Genomic DNA, 20,702 nt, shown 5'->3' on the forward strand with positions numbered 1-20,702 from the left:
TTAACATTATTATATACATGGTAATAATGTCTGGTCTCTTTCTGATCTCTCTCAGCAATTAAGATAATGCTGGTATTAATTTTTAAGGGTTTAGAGTGTTGACAACTTCAGCATTTCAAACTTTAAAAATTCTTATATAGGGGAAACAAATAGACATTGAATCATATTTCAAATCAGTGAGATTATCCACATTATTTCAAGTTAAAATTTGTTTGGATGATCACATTAGAGAACTAATAGACCTAAGCACTTAGTCATAAATCTGAGTTGTGTATTTTATACCAAACAACTATAAGATTCTTTACCTGTGAGGAGTAGGTGTGACCGTCTGAACCACAAACGGGGCTGGAATAGACCATCGGGCACTGTTTGCAGGTGGATGATACCGGGCCCCTCCATTGCTTATGGCCTACTCCTGCATCTTTCATACTGTTAACAAAAATAAAACAACCAGACTTAATGCATTTATTTAAAACCAAATACATTTATACTCACATCACACATTTCCACTGTCACTCCAAATCTTGAAGATAAATTAGAATCATAAACTATTTTTCTCCATTTCCACTTATTCACCTGTACAGTGTCCTTCATTATAATCTTTTGTTTCATATATCAAGGGATCCTTACAATAAAATAAGAATATATTCCTTAAAATATTCTGCTAATTACATACGGACTAGTTATATTTCATTATATGGATAATTTGTTTTAATTTATACTTCGATAAATTTTTCGTAGACCGAGAAACAAAAATTGCTCAGCAATAAAGGACTCATACAACTGAGACTCCCTAACAGCCACCCTAGTATTTTGTCAGGAACAGTCTCAGAAAACAGACACTAATCCACTGGAACTCAATGTGCCTGAAAAGAGAAGCAATTTACTTTAGAGGACAAAGCTATCCAGCACCATACCTTTACAGAAACCAATATTTAGAAAGCCAAATTAGTAGCTTTAGTGATAGCCAGTCCTCTTTTTATTGTGTAGAGATGCTTCCAAATAGATCCATTAGCCTTTGATCTAGAATGACTAGGGAAAAGCCATACTCTTCAAGCTATCTTCCCTTACATTTATTGTTTTTTCCACTTTGATTAAACTGCATTATTGCTCTGTCTGTAACGTGTGCATAATTTACATAGAGCTGGTTAGTAAAGGGCCTAAAACTAAGAATATTTAGAAATACTCTAGTAAATCAGTACTTATTCATTAAAGTTGTTTATAGAGTGCACTATCCTTTCTATATCACGAAAGGAAAAGATGATTTACTAGACACATTTGCTTTCTTTTCTTTTTGCTTTAAGTTTTATTTTCATTTAATAAGTTAAACACACAAAAAAGCAATCCCAAGACTATTAAGAAATATATTAAGGATCTTCATTATAGGAAAAGAAGTTCAAACTATATACTTCAAATTTAAAAATGCTTATTGCCCTGGCCAATGTGGCTCATTGGTTGGGCACCATCCCATGCACCAAAGTGCTGCCCATTTGATTCCTGGTCAGGGCACATGCCAGAGTTGCAGGCTCTGGTGTGGAGCCGAGAGGCATAACAGGAGGCAGCAGATCGATGTTACCTTCTCACATCAATGTTTCTCTTTCTCTCCCTCTCCCTTTTCCTCTCTCTCTGAAAATCAATTAAAATATGTTTTAATGTCTATTATTTTCTCTTCCCCCTCCTCCCTGCCTCCCATTGCTTGTCTCTCTCAAGATTTTCATAAAACCTATCCTAATTCCAAATACATTTTCTTAATTTCAATTTTGCAAATTCTGCCAAAAGACCACTTTAAAATCTTGTGTGGCCAGAGTCCACATTGTAAAGAGATACAAGGGAAAAAGTAACCATTACTCATTAATTATTGGTACAAAATTCTAATGGAAATTAAAACAATGACTGGAAAACTTGAAGCAGTATTCTATACCACTTCAAAACCTATAAATTGCAGAAATGGAGTAGAAAGAAATAAAAAATAAAATATCCTTCTTGTATTTTTCTTTCACTTTCCGTAATCAAAACAAGGCATAAAATTATGCAAATTATCTGCTTTCAAATACATCAGGTGTAATTATTACCAAGTTCAGGATTCTAAGCAATAGAAGGTACTTATTCAGAACTGGATGTATATACATTTTTTTGCTTTGTAATACATATCTATATCTATCTATGATATTTATTATATACACATATACTATATTCTGCCATTCAAGGCACTAAGTAGCTTCACACCAATATACATGTAATTATATTTCTAATAGCTGAAAACTAAACTAACAAAGATGAATTTATACTGTTACTAGTGCTTCTTTGCAGGACTTGTTTTGAGGCAGTTGAGTCATACCATTTTCTTGTTCCCTGAGCTATCTTCTTGTCTTCCTGCTTTCCCTTAATTCTGGTCTCAGTATGAATCTCCAGCACCAGTCATGGAGGAAAGAACATCAGTCTCTTAATTTTCTAATAGTTACAATTTAATTACAGCTACATCTGTTAAATCAAGTATGATACTTGGTTTTATGTTTAGTTAATCATGTTGTGCAATTTAAAAATATAATTTGAACATGATTTCCACATGTTAGGATGAACTTTGATTTTGGGGAGACCATAAACGATGTTAACAAAATGATTAGCAGGAAAAAAATCTCATTCCAATTTGATTTAAGTTTTATATGTGAGCATGTTATTTATTAGTCGTGGCAAGTCAGAAACCTCCCTAGGTCTTAATTTCTTCATTTATACAATGCTAAGCTTCATTAGTATGGATCATTTGATCCTTAGAATTGCATGAGTTTATAAATTCTTAATAAAACTGCTAATATGGAGACACTCAACAAAAATTAGAAGCACAGACACTGTATATTGGCTATATATTATAATTTTAGAACTTGAATCACTGTTATCAGGTGAAACAAATATTTCATTATGGTGTGCAGGATGATGTCAAGCGAGGCAAGAGATTGTTAGGAATGCTGAAGTTGCAAAACTCAGCTAACTCAAGGTGGCAAGTAAAAGATAAGGAGGGAGCTCTATCTTATGATAACTAATGGAAGAGGGAAGATAAAAAAAGGTTATGTTTAAAGAGGCATGCTTTCCACAAAAAGCATACATAATAATCAAATAATACTTCTATTATATCAAGGGACATTGTCAATAAATCATAAAGATAATTATTTCATATTACTTATTTCTTCTAAAATCTTGCAGTTCCTGGGTCTGATATCACATACTATACCCATTCATTCTTTAGGCCATAAATATATAAACCAAATAAAATACCAACTTATTTCTTATGTATTTATCTTGCAAGGGAGACATAAGTACCTAATTCCTAATTTTGTAGGTGTATTTGCTTCTCTCTCCATGTGCCTATATTAAAGTAATTCTTAATGACTTTGCTTCAACAGAAGAATTTGATTGTAGTCTGATAAAAACAGCATTCAAAAGAATAGAAATATTCTGTGAAAATCTTAACTAAAGACAACCTGAAATATTTCTTGACTTCTCAATACATCTAATATTTTAATTCCTTTAAGTAGTCATATTTCTTGCTGTTGTTTTTGTTTTTGTTTAAGTTCTGCCTGAGTTGTGGAGAAATTCTTCCTTGAGACACAGCTACTAAGTCATGATTTCTTCCCTATGGGCCACAACTCTTCAAGAAATAAGGCTGCCCATACTTTTTCATCAGGGGCCTTAGGAAAAAAAATAGTACAAGTGCACTAAATTATCTTTTGGAGCAATAAAATTAAAATAAACTTAGCATGCTCTATTAAACATGATCTATTTAACAGAACTTATTAAAATGATAGTGACCACAGTATGCTTTATATGGTTTCACTACTTGGTATGACAGTAATTTGACCAATGAAATAAAATAGATGACCTATTGATTTTAATTTTAAGTAAAAGAGATACCATAAGGAGAGATCAACCAAAGGACTTGTATGCATGTATATAAGCCTAACCAATGGACACAGACAACAGGGGGGTGAGGGCATAAGTGTGTGTGTGGGGGGATAAGGGCAGTCATGGGGGAATAAGGACACATGTAACACCTTAATGAATTAAGAAATTAAAAAAAATAAAAAGGAAATCTTAAGTCATACTAGACAATAACATTAAATACATAAAAATGAGCTAGCACAGCTTATTCTGCAATATGAATAGAGAATCTACTTGCTCTGTATATTTTACAAAAAAAGATTTATCATAAAAGCCCACTTATAGACATATTTTAAAATACGATAGAAGAAAATAAGTTACAGTGTTAGGAATGATTAATAAAATGTATCTTTGAAATCTATTCCTAACAAATTAAATTAACAAGTGAAAAAATGACAGCATAGCTGATTCAAATTTTATTTAAAGCAGCTTCACTACCACCAATAAATGTTGCCTAGAGACCATACCTGGCTAATTAAACCTGAAATTTACATGGTGTAATAAGTAGTACAATACCATATATGTGATTCTGATTTAGAAAATCAGTACAGAGGAATATGTGAATTAATTCTATTGTTGACAGGTATATTTCACTCCAGATCTGAGCATATTAATATGATTGCTAAGTCTACATTGTATGACATTGTATATTCAAAATAAAAATCTGGAAATTTTCAATTATTTATGTTCACAGATAAAGCAAACTTTCAACCATTAACTGTGAAGTTACTTTAACCTTAAACAGTTCTATAATGTCAGCCCTGAGCAAAGAATGACTAAAATTTGAGTTCACAAAAATGTGTGATTCTTAAAGGTCAAGGAGATTCTATATTTGAAAAAAAAAATGTGTTCACATTTAAAAAATAACAGTTACAGATATGCAGCTTAAAAGGAAAAATAATCTACCTGAAAGAAAATGACACTGAAGCAAAGCAACTTTTACCAAAAGACACGAGAAAAGACTTATTATTCAAAATAGTTTTAATATATAAAAAATATGTCTTGATTATGAAACATTCATTTGATTTGTTTGTTTTTCTAAGCAGAAGCAAATATTTTCACTACTACTCAATAAATAGACTTGAAAGCATTATCAGAAGCATTCAACCATTAAATATCACAATTTATTTAAGGAAACAATCCTTAAAGGTCATCCCAAACTCAGGGAAGGGAAAGATAACTTTTTCTCCATGTCTTATCTTCATGGAAGTTATTGCTACTGGCCTCCTCCTTCATGGAAGTCATTGCTACTGCTTCATGGGAAAAGGAAAGTTATAGAAATTAGAGAGGATAAAGAAAGCTGGCACATTTTGCTTGAGTCTGATTTATAGATGTCAAGAAAAGACGAAGAGTACAAAATCTTCTCTATACATGAGCTTTCACAATATTTTTCAAGTTAATTAGTAAAATTCAGATGTCTTAAGTTTTTTTCCCCCCTCTTAACCAGATTTTAATCATTTTAAACATTGTCCTGAAAGTATGTATTGATGCCTTCTGGTGAAATCAGGAATAAAGTAAGATTTGCCAGACAAGGAAACAGTCTTTAAGAAGTTCTATTTTGGTAACTGGTAGCATATATAAAAAGTTATCAGAGAGGCTTTTTAAAATACTTGTATTATTTTTATCTATTGATATAATATATTGTTACTTATAGTTATAGCTATAATTTACCTAGCATGTTCTAGGAAATGAATTAGGTACTATCACTAGCTCATCCAATAACTTTTTATCTTCTAACCTACAAATAGTACCCATGTTCCCTTCTAAATATTGTTCATATATTTATTCATGAATATACTCGGCAATGTGTTCAGGAATTATTTTAGAATCTGGAGGTAACACGTGAATAGAGTCATTGAATTCATGGATATTAGAATTAGTTTGGGAACAAAAAAAAAAAATAAGCCTGGCTTGGAGTGAGGTTTTCCAGTGGTTCAGGAAGTAATAAAAACACATTGAGCTTGTTTGGCCAATTTATATTCATCTTTGAGGTTCCACCTTTGATGTCATTTCTAAATTTTTTTCTGATCTCCCAAGAAAATTTTTTTCTACAAGTTTGTGTCACACATACTCCCTTCAAGCATTACTTATCAATTCTATTTTAACAGCCAATATGGTTATCTTTTTTTGAACCTATACTCATGCTCCCCGAATTCTGAGTCTCTGTTTTGCTCCCATGACAGTTGCTCCATTAGGAGACATGACTGGCCCAAATACCCACTTCTTCCCTACTTCTGCAATTTCTCCTGGATTTCAAGTTTGGAAGACAATGGAGTCACTTTAAGCAAAGGCCTACTTTCTGTAGCCTAAAAATACCTCTAACCTCTTTAGAGTCTCTCAAATCACAGATAAGTAGAAAGCAGGTGGCCAGCAACAGAGCTCATATTAATTACATGGGATTGGACATACATTTAACAAAAGTATTTTCTAGAATCACCACGTCAAACATTCTGACACATTCCTGATTTACCTTTAGTTAGGTGGTGCATGCAGAAATGGAGTAAATTGTTTTGGTTTCCTATATTACCTATAACAAACTACCTAAACTTTCTGGCTTAAAACAACAGAAGCTTAATTTCTTAGAGTTAGGAAGGCTGAAAATCCAATAGCAGTTTCATCAGACTCTCTCAAGGAGTTCTAGGTTTTCTGGTGGCTGTCAGCATTCCTTGGCTTGTGGTTGCATCTTTCTCTGCTTTCTATTCCCACCCCCTTCCCCTCCTTGTGTTTTTGTCAAAATATCTGTGTCCCTCTTATATAGATACATTGTGATTGCATTTAGGGCCCACTCTAATAACCCAAGGAAACCTCTCCCTCTCAAGATCTTTAACTTAATCACAATTCTCACCATATAAGATAAATCTTCTTTTGACTAATAAGATACTATGCACAGATTATAGCAATTAAAAAGCAGATATATCTTTAAGGCCAACATTTAGCTTACAACAGGGAAGCTACTTAGGAAAACAGACATTTTACCTTTCCACAACAAAAGGGTTCAGTAACAGTGTCCCTGGTTTGGAGGGATGTCTTAATGAACCCTATGTATACATCTACACTATGTATGAAGTCACAGTGTATTTTGCCATGTGATTACTCCCATCAATCCTTTTACATCTAAAGGACAAATGTTCCATGACTATATCTTGGGACTTTAGAGTATCGTCCTTCAGCTAGAAGGCTGTGCTCCTGTGCAAGTGCATACTTCATCCTAACCATGGAACCATAGCTGGACATACCTAACTGATTCTTCTGTGAGTGGAGATAGAGTCTGGGGCTTCTCAATCAATGTACTTTTGTCTTACCTATGTCTCAGTAGATTAAAGAAGCATTTTCGCTTTACTACTTTTTAGAGAAATTGAATGCTACAACTGAAAAGACTGGAAAGCAATCAAGTTAACATTTTTTTTTTGGTGGATAAACAATAAAAATAACGGTCATATCAACATGCCTCATCTGACCCTCAATGTAATTAGTAGAAAAACAGATGACACAGATAATGGGGTTTACTTCCCATTGTTCCTTTGCATTTAGGGACAGTGGTCATTGGGACAAACTGAAAAGGATAGTAGATGAATGGACTGTGTCATGGGACAGGATAAATTCAGTCTCCATGGCATCCAGAGTGTACAGGAGAGAAGCCATTGCATTATACCAAGAATTTATTTCACAAAGTGAGTCCATATGCTTTATCTACATTGCCAGCAAATGTTCTGTTTTTATACTTTGCTGATCAATCTTCTCCCAAACTTTACACGTGGTCTTCCCTTTCCATGAATAGCTTTTCACCTTTTAATCACAACTCATAATTTTTACTCCAGCATATTTCCTTGACCTTGGCACAAAGTACGTACTCAATAAATAGCACTAAATGGATAAAAGAATGGAGAGAGAGAGAGAGAGAGAGTGAAAGGGAGGAAGAAAGAAACGCTGGAGGGATGGAGTCCCTGCTTGAAGTACTAAGGATGGTTCCTATTTTCTTTGCTATGTGACCTTTTAAGAAGTAGAAACTGTATCGCATTATTTTCTTACTGAATAAACTTTTTATAAATAATCTCTAAATTAAATCCTTAAAAGTCATTATGATTTTCCACATTAAAAGTTAGCCAATTTGAATTTAAATAGATTTACCACATTTGAAACCTATATGAACATGTTGACCAATGTCACCTCAATACATTTTTTTAAATTCCAAAAATAAATTAGACAAGAGTCTTATTTTTCCTCACAAATTATATTATGCTATAACATAAAGAAGCATGACAAAGCATTTTACATTATTTTCTTCAGTAGCTTCAGTTTATCAAAGACTCTTTCAATCTCATATTTCAGAATCTGCAACATGTTCTCTATTACTCATGTGGGAAGCAAGCAAGCATCGGGAAATGAGCAATTTGGCTTTTTACAACTGTATGGGGAAGAGTGATTTACATAGGCTTCTTTTCAACAATTATTTTAACTCTTAAAAATACTGCCAACTTACTACATTTTTGTTCTTTCTCACTTGACTTTCAAAAAAATAAAATCTAATTAATCTATAATCTCATGCTAATTTCCCTTAAAAATACTTCTATCTCTCTTGCCCTTCTGACAGTTTGTTTTTCCTCCTCACCATTTGGAGGCCATAAAACATATGGATGAAGATCACTATGCATTTCCCAACTCCCCCATTACACTGCCTGCAAGAAATAGAAAGATGGTGAATGATTTACCATGTTTACTCTTCTTTCACTGACCAAAGCCTGGTGAGTGGGATTGCTGGGCTGAATAAAAGGTTAGTGAGCTCCTAGGGGAGGGATCACGAGGCGAAGTTAAACTGGCCTGGCAGAAGCTCTCCTGGGAGCTGCCACTGTCTTTCTATATTGAAGGGAGACTCATACGGGTAACCTCAACTTCTGGACCTTGGCTGCAGATCTTAGGTAAATAATAACATTTGTCTACTCACTTTGTGTTATGTCTTGGAAGCTGCGTACACTTGGTTTTGTTTGTTGGTTTCATTTACATTGGTTTGATAAAATTTGACCTTGGATTATTTCGATTTGTAACATTAAGTAGGCAAAGACATTTAAGTTTAAATAAAGGGTGTCTACTGGGTTTTAGCATGGCAGATGGGCATGTTTTATGCTGAAGATTCAGCATAAGTATTAATTTATTTACATTTTCCCCCTTTTGCACATGTATCCTTTGGTGAGAAATATGTGTAGTCCTGAGTTCCTTTAATCACTTCCCAACAACAGGGAATCATAATTCTGCCCCCATAAACTTCAGGGGATGTATAGCTCTATGTTTACCTACTACTATGACATTTGTAAAGAAGGGAACTCTTCTTAGCATACTTCAAGCATACTTATAGTAAGAATCCTGCCCTTATATCAACGAAAAGAAGAGACCCTCCACTCACCCAGGACTACCCTTCTTGATTTAATGGATGTATAGTAAGTTAATATTGTGTCACACCACTGAAATTTGGGGGTAAACTTACTATAACATATTATCATTCATAATACAGATATTTGAAGCAGTCTGGACATTTTAATATCTAAGATACAACTCATTTGAACATGGTTGAAAAATGAAAGTGTAGAAAGTAATTCCCAGCCCTCTTGGTTTCAAACCAGAAATTAATTCAAGTATTCCAAGGATAATTTATATTTTAAAAGTACTTATTAACTTTTCGAGGTTCCCCAAGCATAGAAACTTAATCTTGGACTTGAAAGTATGAAGAAATAAAGAAAACAGATACATAATTCAGAACAAAAATACATTAAAGTTAATGTCATGCTTGTGAATTTCCTAATGTGCTAGATGAAAGAGTTACAAAATCGGTTCTATTTTAATATAACTAAAAGAAATCACATTAATTTTTTTTTACAACTCACTTTAAACAATTATGCAAATATGTCTATATCTTACTTAGAAATCAAATTATATTCTTCTTCTCAAAGTTACACACTTACATTTAGATAACCAGTTGAATGAATGATTAGTAGACATTCTTTTTCACAAAGCTTAGGGAAATTTGGGGTGGGAAATTATTGTTTGAATAGCATCGTTATCATTGTCATCAAGAGACAATACATTCTGTTATCATAATCTTTTTGGTGAAGCTAAATTTTACAAAACCTTAGATTGGGATGAAATGCAGATGTTGGGTAATTGGTGGATCTTTACTAACTATAGAACAGGAGAAAAAAATTAAAATGCAGTTTATGAATTATTCATTGAGTTTTATATTCAGCAACCATGAAAACCCTGTGGGTTCTTAGGCTCCTGTCAGCATACTAAGAGCCACACAGCATACATGGCTGCATCTGCAGAACTTCCATTTTCCAAAGGCCAGGAGGAAAGTTAGACATCTTTTAATAGAAAGTTGTCACCTTCGGCATTTGTTTCAAGCTACACTCTCCAGATCTCATTTGAAATATCTTTGTGAAAAGGTGTGAGAGCTGTTTGAACTTAAGTTTTCAGACTATTGTCTTTAACAGAACTTTAAAATGTTGCCTCCATCTCAATGCAACCCAACTGCTGGTAAGAGATATTTTAACTTTTGCCCTTTCTCTAAAATCCTTAATCTCTTCCCCTATATGTGATGAAGAGAAAGTTAATCTAGGTATATATGTTTCAGACCAAAAAAAAAATTAAAAAAAAAATCCTCCCATTCTATTTTAGAAATTTAATAAATAATGGACTATTATCTCAAACACTTAAAATATACTCTCTGCATTATACTTAGAGGGACAAGAGCCCAATAAACATAGATGTACAATTACTTTCCCAATTTTAAATATTGCTTTATTAAAACATTGCATTTTCACTTAAATATCATACTTATGCCATGTTCTTCCCTTCCCCTATGCACATTGTCCATATTCTTTATTTCCTTTACATGTGCTCCACATCCAAGTATTAAGAATGCCCAGCTTGGTGTTTAAAATGCCATGGGATTTGCTACAAATTTGTGTTGTTCGATGTTTTGTTTTGTTTTTGGGAACACCCTCTTCAGTGGGGAGCCCAAAGGAGGCACTCCCGGGAGAGGACTCCACCACCAGGAAGGTCCACACATTCCCCTTGGGATAGCTTGGAAATGACAGGATCACAGGCTTCATTCAGGTCTTTCTGCCAAGGTTCAAATTCTACTCTCTCTACAGCCTGGTTCTCTACAGCCTGATTACTTCATTACACTTGTCAAGAATCTCCTGTTTGTCCTCAATATTGATTTTGCCTTTAAGCTCTGAGTCCATCTCTAGGTTCAATATGTTGATCAAATGATAAAGAAAAATTTAGAATAATTTCATTTCAAGTGTTATACTGCTGAGAACCCTTAAAAGAAGTGGAAGGGCCGAAACTGATTTGGCTCAGTGGTAGAGCGTTGGTCTTTGGACTGAAAGGTCCCAGGTTCGATTCTGGTCAGGGGCATGTATGTTGGTTGCGGGCACATCCCCTGTAGAGGTGTGCAAGGGGCAGCTGGTCGATGTTTCTCTCTCATCGACATTTCTAGCTCTCTATCTCTCTCCCTTCCGCTCTGTAAAAAATCAAAAAATTTATTTAAAAAAAGAAAAGAGGTGGAAGGTAGTCTATGGCTGTTTCCGAAAGAAAGATCCAACAGATATAATATTTCATCACTGCACCTCAGCAGAAAAGCTTCTTAGACAATGTCCTTTTCATTATGTACAGATATAATACAGGAAAATAACAAAGACTTTCTTCTGTAATAGCACTTTGCATCTTAACAAGTCAACATATCCCATAGATTTCAAACTAAAACAAAACACCCTCCTCGGACTTCCATTTGATAGGAGTCATATTTTTCTTTTGTTCATTCATAAATTACATAATGACAGCAAGCAACTTGTTTTTTACTCATAACATTTCTGAAAAAATGATGCAACTATTTCATGATGTAGATCAATGCCTTGCAATAACTCCATAGACTCCAAGGCCTTCACAGCAGCAGGTAGAAAAATTCTGAAGGAGATTGCTATGTCACAAAATAAACTGATGTCTGTGAACTTAAATTATTTGTATAAAAGGAATCATATTTATGTCCAATAAATATTTCACTACTAAAATTTCCAATGAACCATTCTTTCTAGTAGCATTTGTATGGTAAATAACCTTTTGGTCTTAGAAAATATTCTTAATGTATCAATAGAAATGCTATAGAATTATTGTATCATAGGTTGTTGCTATTATCAATAAAAATGAACATTTTTCTTTATAATTTTGGTTTTACTTTCTTCTAGTGTTAATTTGTATTTCTTCCATTTCCATTTTTCTCCTTATGTTGAACACAACTTGAAACAATAATTCCAAAATAAAGTTTTAAAGAGTTATGAATAAACAAGGAAGTTGATCATTATGAAGGAAAAATGCTAAAGAACACTTGAGTTACCTTCTACTTAAGGTTTATACCACAGAAGAGTAGAACTTAAAAACTCTGTTAACGATTCACTTATGCCAATAATGTTTGGTTTGTCTTTATCCTGATAAATGTTTTCTTAAATTAAGAAATAATATTACTTTATGTTAGAAACAAATTTGTAGGATTGTTGTGTTTTGAATTGATGGGTTGGGGCTCTGAGAGTTCTAGCTTGAAATTACTTTCCTAATTCTTCCCAGTGCATGCATGAGCAACCTGATATCCATGCAGATTCTAATTCTTCATTTTATTCCCAGCGATGCCAAAGTGCTTTGGGAGATGAATACTGTGAATTGTTTCTTTCCTAATGTGTACACATTGAAGATACACAGAGGCCACTGACCAACATCGCTACATTGCTTCTATTTCCCCACCTGCCCCCGAGCAAAGATCAGAAATCTTCCCTAGAAGGCTTCAGTAGGATCATCTGAAGGACCAAATATATTTTAGTAATTTAAATATCCATATAGTGAGGTTGTAAACCTTGGTAAACATCATATTAGCAAACATTTTGTGCAGTTTTTTCCATAAAATGAAGAACTTCTATTTCTAAAATATCTGTTTCATGCTTGCTTGCTAATATAATAGCATGTAGAGCTTCATTTGTATAAAACAGTAAGGTTTCTACTAGTTTCCTTGTTAATTAAAAAAACGAGGTATTCCACAGCTATTGTCTTTTCCTCCTAGTTGATACCTATACCACATCCAGCTTGAATTATTCATCTTTGCCTATGTAATAACATAATTTTCAAAATGATTTCATATAAGTATATAAGATGTACATCAAATATAAGTATATAAGATGTATATAAGATGTACATCAATAATAGACAGAGTGAAAAATAGTAGCAAAATGTAATGATTTTTACTCAGTCTGTTAGTAATTTTTCATTTAAACAATGTCACAGTAATATATTTAAATGACAAATATGGACCATAATATAAAGTTATAGTTATACTATTTTTGGACACTTTTTAGGAAATTGCTAGCTCTCTTATTCCTGAATTCTATAGTTTTAAAATTTAATCCTCTTATACTACTAGATGCTTGAGTAAATTTCCTTAGAAATATATATATTGTGTGGTGGTTTTTTTTTTTGTTTGTTTTGTTTTTTTTGCTAGAAGCATGACTGCATTTAAAAAATAAGGTACATTTAATATAATTAGGAATATCATACACTATTTCTTTAAATAGTGGGGTAATGGGGATAATAGTTAAAATTGAGTCATAAAACAAAGAAACAGAAGTTTACACATATAAAAGCTGTCAACATTCCTCACTTACTGTTCTTGTTATATTTGTGTAGGTTTTATCATCTTTGATTTTAGTAGTATTTTAGTCTATCATAAGTAACAAGTGTTTCATATGTAGAAAGGGGCTATTCTTCAAAATTGACATAAATCCTGTTTACTATTCTCTCCTTGTAAAAATGGACAATGACAACCACATTCAATTGACAGCCCACCCCATAAAAAAAAAAGAAAAAGAAAAAAAAAAGGCAGCCTTCCATAAGAGAAGATAACTCAAAGAGAAAGCACTAAAAATAATACTGCATTATGAAAAGTCAGGCATAAGATTAACACACAAGGGACTTACGGAAAACATTTGCATTTCCTGTCAAGTGATCATAAGATGAAGTATAGACAAGAATGTTAACACACACTCTCCAAGATATGGTTCCATGAGATCAATTTATATTTGCTCCCGAATACTATGTTCAATAAAATTTCTGTTAAGATCGCTTTTAAAAACGGTTTTAAATATAGAATACAAACTCTATTAGATTTGTGACTAAAAGGATATACATATGTTCACCTGTCCCTTGCCAAAGAGAGTAAATGGGCTGTTTTAAGGATTCTATTAATGTCTTCCTCTACGATTTTTTTTTTTTGTGTGTGTGTGTGTGTGTGTTTGTGGGCAGATACTCTCACCCATATAACACACACAGTTTTCCAATATTCACATGAGCCACAAGTACAAACATTACTCTAGCTTTGTCATGATAGTGGCAATAAAATGTTTTCATTTCCTTTAGCACTGAAATAGGAATATCATTTTAAAACAATTCATTGTTGTAAATTAAAGGCAACTTATATTGCATCCACTTACTTGATATCTAATATCCATCCTCTAGATTTTAATTTTGTTTATCATCAATCTACCCCCAACAGAATATAAACTCTCTCAGAGCAGATATTTCTGCATATTTATTCAATTCTATATCCCCAGTGACTAAAATATTCTTTAATATATGTGTATAAATGCCCAAGAAATATTTATTTTTTTTAAATCATGAATAACTGGCAATAATTAGCATCTCTTCTTTATAACCAGCTAGTTTCATTGTTTAAAACACTAACTCATTGATTTGTGCTTATTTGCACTGAAAAATTCATTTCTCTTAAGTTAGCCATGTGTAGTATAGTTTCTGATACTGAATATGCTATAGGTGAGAATATTAAAATTTTAAGCTCCTTTAAAGAGCAGGAGGAACTACCGTTAGTATCAGGTTCTCAATAGGCCTTACTCAGAAAATTATTGGGAGTTTGATCTACTTTCTACATTATTACTGGATCTTCCTGGTATAAACTTTTAGGTCTTTCTTTCTTTCCAAACACTTCTATACATTTACACATTAAAAGTGCATGGATAAAAAAATAATAGTGCATGGATACAGAGATTTCGAGTATAATAATAGGAACTGTGATATTTCCTAAGTAGTGACAGAAACTCACATTTCATATTTATTACCATTATACATATATCCCAGGTTATACATATATCCCAGAAGCACAAAATTAGCAAAAAATATATTTAGTTTGTTGCATTATTTAACATTAACTTTAATAAGTCCAAAATTTATGTAAAAATATTTATATAAAGGTGTTCTATTAGTTATTAATAAGTTATATTTTTGATAGTAATAGCAAGAGATATTTAATTTCTTTTATCAAGAAAATTCCTAAACTGAGTGCTCTTCACTATTAATCTTCAGTCACATCACATTTTTAAAGGCCTTCTTCCTACAAAACAGGTATTCCTCATATAAGGTCAGACTTTTCAGTCAAATTCCAACTAATTCTGGTAATGTCAAAACTATATAAACAACAATATGATAATTAAGTCAATATAAATTGAAAAAGTCATTCTATTTTTTTAGAGGAAGGGAGAGAGATAGTGAGCTAGAAACAGCTATGAGAGAGAAACATCAACCAGCTGCCTCTTGCACACCCCCTATTGGAGATGTACCCGCAACCATGGTACATGCCCCTGACTGGAATCGAACCTGGGACCCCTCAGTCCACAGACAGATGCTCTACCACTGAGCCAAACCGGTTTCGGCTAGTCATTCTATTTTTAAATGAGCCTTGTTTTAAACTGGTGTTTCTTTCAGGAAACCCAATCCACCAATGAACTCTCCTGAAGTGGTTTCATGGTTTATATGTAAAATAAAATGCTGGGAAATGTTTGTTGCTAAAATGTCAATTTAAACGGATATTAACTAATTCCTCATTGAGATAAAATCTAGGTAAAATTAAAAAAAAAAATAATTGCTTAATTTAATTACATGAGGAAATAGTCTATTTTATTTACCAGTATAGAAGTATGGCTGGATGAATGGAATTAGACTAAGATATATATGAGTTGATACAATCTGCCTTTTATCTATGTACAATATATTAATCAATATGATATTAAGAACTATCTCATTGCTAACATGGAAAAATCTTTCTGTTTGCCTTATTAACAAGCTATTCTTTGGGAGGAAAACGTAAATGGGAGTGCCAAATTTTACTCTAATTTCAGATATGAACAAACCTTATTACTACAATATTAAAATTGTGACATTACTAATAACATTAATGGGGTCTCTGAATCTTTTCTCACACTGAGTTCAGAAGAGATTTTCAAAATAAAAATGTAATTGCTAAAACAATAAAATGACCAAACAAAAAAAAAAATACCCAAAAAACCCAAAAACAAGAAGCACAACTTGTGATACTTTCCTTCTGCTCTTTGGATAAACAATAAAGGCCTTTCCTGGACCTGGAAGGTACAGCAACATCTGCCTCTCCAACCTCTCCAAGCGCCCATCCCATGGCTCTTCGTGGCTCCTGGTGCCCCAGCAGATGTGCTTTCATTCAGTTCTTTCCTGTGCTTTCTTTCTCACAGGGCAGGGCTTACCCACCACTTAGCCCCCTGTCTAGCATGTTTGTAGAAATGTCTTTTTATAAATCTCCCACCAACGCTTTAGATCTCAGGTCTAGAGTCACTTCCACAGAGAACTGCTCCCTGATTGCAGGATGCTAGGTATGTTTATCTCTCACTTGATCTCTCAGTAAATCTCATTTATCATTCCCAATAGAAAAGTGTATTATCATCATTGTTGTTATTATTGTTATCATTATTTTTGTTAATACTCACCAGAGGATATTTTTCCAGTGATTTTTTTTAAAAAGAGTGGAAGGCACGGGGAGAGACAGAGAGAGAGAAACATTGATGTTGAGAGAGACACATCCATTGGTTGCCTCCCACACACGCCCTGACCAGATCCAGGGATCAAGTTTGCAACCAAGGAATGTGCCCTTGACCTAAATTGAACCCAGGACCCTTCAGTTCACAGGTCAATGCTCTATTCACTGAGCCAAAGTGACTAGGGCATTATTATTATTATTATTATTATTATTATTATTATTATTACCAACAATGTAAGGCATGTTAAGGGACCAATTCTCCATGTGGGACTCCCCCCATTTCTGCACTTGTTACACACATGGCACCAATGGCCCATTTTTTCTAAACAATCTTTTCAAGGTGAATTATAAACTCCATGGAACATGGAGATTTATCTTGCTATGGAAATAAAAGCAAATTTATTCACTGTCCAGAATCATAAAGATAACCAGTGAAATGAAGGAAGACTTACTACTCATTAGAAAACTCTTGGGTGACCTAAACTTCAAATTTACCTCATATAATGCAGCACACAGTGTGGGCAGGTATCCAGCTGCCCCGCCCCATGTTGTCCCCATGGGACTGAGAGCAGGAAGTATCAGCAGGTATGCTGATGCCCTATGGCTGTCACATTCTCTGTCTCTGCCACAAGAGTCTGGTGTCTTTTACTAGAACCCATATAACCGGCACAGGGTAATTTGTCTGCTTACAATGAGGATGAAATTTCAAACTCCTCATAATTCTTAGTTGTGCATAAAAAATATAGGGGAAATATGAACAATATAAAATTAATGTGAAGGAAAACTTGGAAGAAAAGGAAATAAACAGAAAACAGTATGGAATACCCTGATGGTAGGGAAACACATACATGAAATAAAAGTCACACATAACATCAGCACTCAAAGATACTTCATGTCTGATGTATTTGTATTAAACTATTCTTTATATACATGTATTTGTTATAATAATTTACTGCTACATAAAACAATATTGTGATAAATATTATTTGTGGTGCATGTATGAGTCTATTCTGATTATTGCTATAGAATAACTTTCTATAGTTTGAATTTCCAAATTCAAGGCAAAATGCTTACTGCCTTACTTTAGTGCCCTCCCAAAGGCAGTTTAAATGGTAATGAGGACTCTGAAGAAAAATAAAGAAAGGTGATTGTGTTGCGATTTTAAATTGGAGGCTAAAAACTAAAATGTTAATATTTGAGAAAATAAAATTGAAATAGGTGAAGGAGTCAGGTATGAAAATTCCAAGAAGAGGAAACTTCAAGTAAAGTCATCCCGAGTTTATTTTTTTGTTTTAAAGTGGTGATGGGAAGGGAGCTTGACCTATTTGAGGATAAGCAAATAGGGTAGTCTAAAGCTATATAAGCAATGAATACCAAGAGCATAAGAAAAGCACATGTGTAGGCTTCTTGGAAGATGCAATCTACCATGGGTATTGATCAGATGTTCATGCTGGATATGCCAAAAATAGATCCTGACCCTGATCAATTTTCAGCAAGTAAACGTGAGATATGAGGCAATGTCTCCCCTTAGACAAAGAGAAGGCTTTCTTCCTCTTCCTAAAAGTCATGAGAGCATAAGCTCAATGTTCTCCTGTATTGTAGCCCACCGCATGAGCTGGTATCCATAACAGGATCATGGATAGGAGAATCCAACAGAAATATGAAGCTCTGGCTACTGTTTTTACTGTGAGCAATAAAATGCTACATCCCTAACCCAGGATTCCCGTCTTCTGCCACATCCATGAAACAATGGAAGGCTAACCTGTAACTTGCAAGTAGAGTAAAATCCAAGAATCCAAAGTTGATAAGGTCATACCAACTTCTGAAAAGATTTTCACTTTTATCCTGGATGATAAGCAGGCCCATTAGCAAGATTGAACATAAGAATTAGTCTAAGCAGTTAAAAGGGGTCATCTTTCAGCTGCCTAGAGAGCAGATTGAAATAAGACAAGGGTATAAGAGGAAACTAGGTAGTTAAGGAAGCAATTCCACTAATGCAGAAATGACTTGATGGTAGCCTGAACAAAAGTTCCAGCAATGGGGATGTGGAGAAGCAGTTGCATTCTAATAAATTTTGAAGGTAGACCTAAAGGATTTTTTGACAGGGTAGATGTGGTATATAATAAAATAAAATAAATCATTATTAGTTACTAAAAGGATGGGACAAAACTTAATTGAATTCATATAAGAAGACTGAGATTGAAAAATTTAGATTAAGGGAATTTCCTTTCATTCACAGTATAGTAAATTTTTTTTTCTCCTGAATGGATATTGAATTTTAACAAATACTTTTTTCCATCTCTATGAGAGGATCATAAGGTTTAACTTTTATTTTCTTTATTACATTAATTAGTTGATCTTGCTTGTTTTCCTAGAATAAATACTGAGTTGTGATATAAAGCCTCTTTTTGTTTCCTCCTTTTTAAAAAAAAAACCAAAAAACTTCATTGTTGAGAGTATTACGGTTGCCCCCCTATTTCCCGGTTGCCATCCCACACCAGGCCTTCAACCAGCCTATTGTCTATGTCCATAGGTAATCCATATATGCATGTAAGAGCTTTGGTTAATCTCTTTCTAACACCCCCCTCCAACCTTCCCTCTGAGATTTGTCAGTCTGTTCCATGCCTCTGATTCTATTATGTATGACTCTTTTATGTAGGATTGAATATGATATTTTTTTGTTAAGAATGTTGCATGCATATTCATACGCAATATTAGCCTGAATTTTTTTAAGTTCTTGTCAGCTTTTGATATTGCAATTAATCACAATTAATTTGCACAAAATTCAATTTTATCATCATGAAGTGTTTGTACAATATTTGTTTCCTTCTTTAAATATATAAAATAATTCATGATGAAAACACCTCAACCTAGAGATAAAGTTTTTAAAATGTTTCTCTAATTGCTAAATATTTCAGATTTTCTATTTTGTTCTGACTTGCTTTTGTAGAAATTGACTTTTTGTAAAAATTTTTACATTTGATCAAGTGTAATATTTATTAATATAGTTAATAAGTTCTTATGATCTTTTTAATGTCTATAGATTCTCTAGTGATGTTTCTCTTTTCTATGTTTGATATTGGAGAAATATCTTCTCTCTTTTGTTTTGATCATTCTTGCTAGGGATAGTCTTTCTTATTAGTTTTCCCCAAAAGAACTAGTTTTAGTTTAGTTGATGTTCTCTATTACATATTTGATTTATCCTATAAATCATGTAACAACCATGTAACGACCAGACTACAGATCAGCAGGAGAGTAGGGCAGCGAGCTACAAGAGGGTGTTGGAGAGCTACAGAAGCGGGCAGGGCAGCAAGTTATGAGGAGGTTTGAAAGAGGGGGGATGGAGGAATCTATAGAAGGGTGGGGCAGCAGGCAGAGAGCTACTGGAAGGTGGCAGCATGCTACTGGTGAGCTATTGGCTACTAGTATTTCAATAATGACCTGCCTTATATTCATTATTTCCTTTCTTCTATTTTCTTAATTTTAATTTTTAATTCTTCTAACTTCTTGAATTGAATACTTAGAATGTTATTTTTCAACTTTTCTTCCTTTGTAATAAATACATTTTAAGGTTATATAATTCCCACTAACAGATTTAACTGTGTTTATATATTAGGAACTCAATAAATGATGACTGACTTCTAAATTATTTTTATTTGACCCCTTTAATACTATTAAAAATAGCTCAAAACCATAGTCTTGATCATTACCCTACCTAATAAAAGAGTAATATGCAAATTAACCATCACTCTGCTCCACAGGCCACACCCATGCCCACTAGCCAATCAGAGCAAGTATGCAAATAAACCCAACCAAAATGGCTATAACCACAGAGAGCAGGAGGGAGGCATTTCCCTGGCAATGGAGAAAGCCAAGA

General features: G+C 33.5%; 1 protein-coding gene across 3 annotated transcripts in view; it reads right to left on the minus strand.

The window, feature by feature from the left end:
* Window positions 1-20,702, minus strand: part of SPOCK3 (SPARC (osteonectin), cwcv and kazal like domains proteoglycan 3) — a 307,350-nt gene that overhangs the window by 84,768 nt on the left and 201,880 nt on the right. For all 3 annotated transcript variants that reach the window (XM_045576531.1, XM_036424368.2, XM_036424369.2), the window contains one exon: window positions 306-429. In XM_045576531.1, the coding sequence (XP_045432487.1) occupies window positions 306-429 (124 nt within the window). The remainder of the gene's footprint in view (window positions 1-305; window positions 430-20,702) is intronic.

The sequence above is a fragment of the Pipistrellus kuhlii genome, unplaced genomic scaffold (assembly GCF_014108245.1).
Source record: "Pipistrellus kuhlii isolate mPipKuh1 unplaced genomic scaffold, mPipKuh1.p scaffold_m20_p_8, whole genome shotgun sequence".
Taxonomy (NCBI): Eukaryota; Metazoa; Chordata; class Mammalia; order Chiroptera; family Vespertilionidae; genus Pipistrellus; species Pipistrellus kuhlii.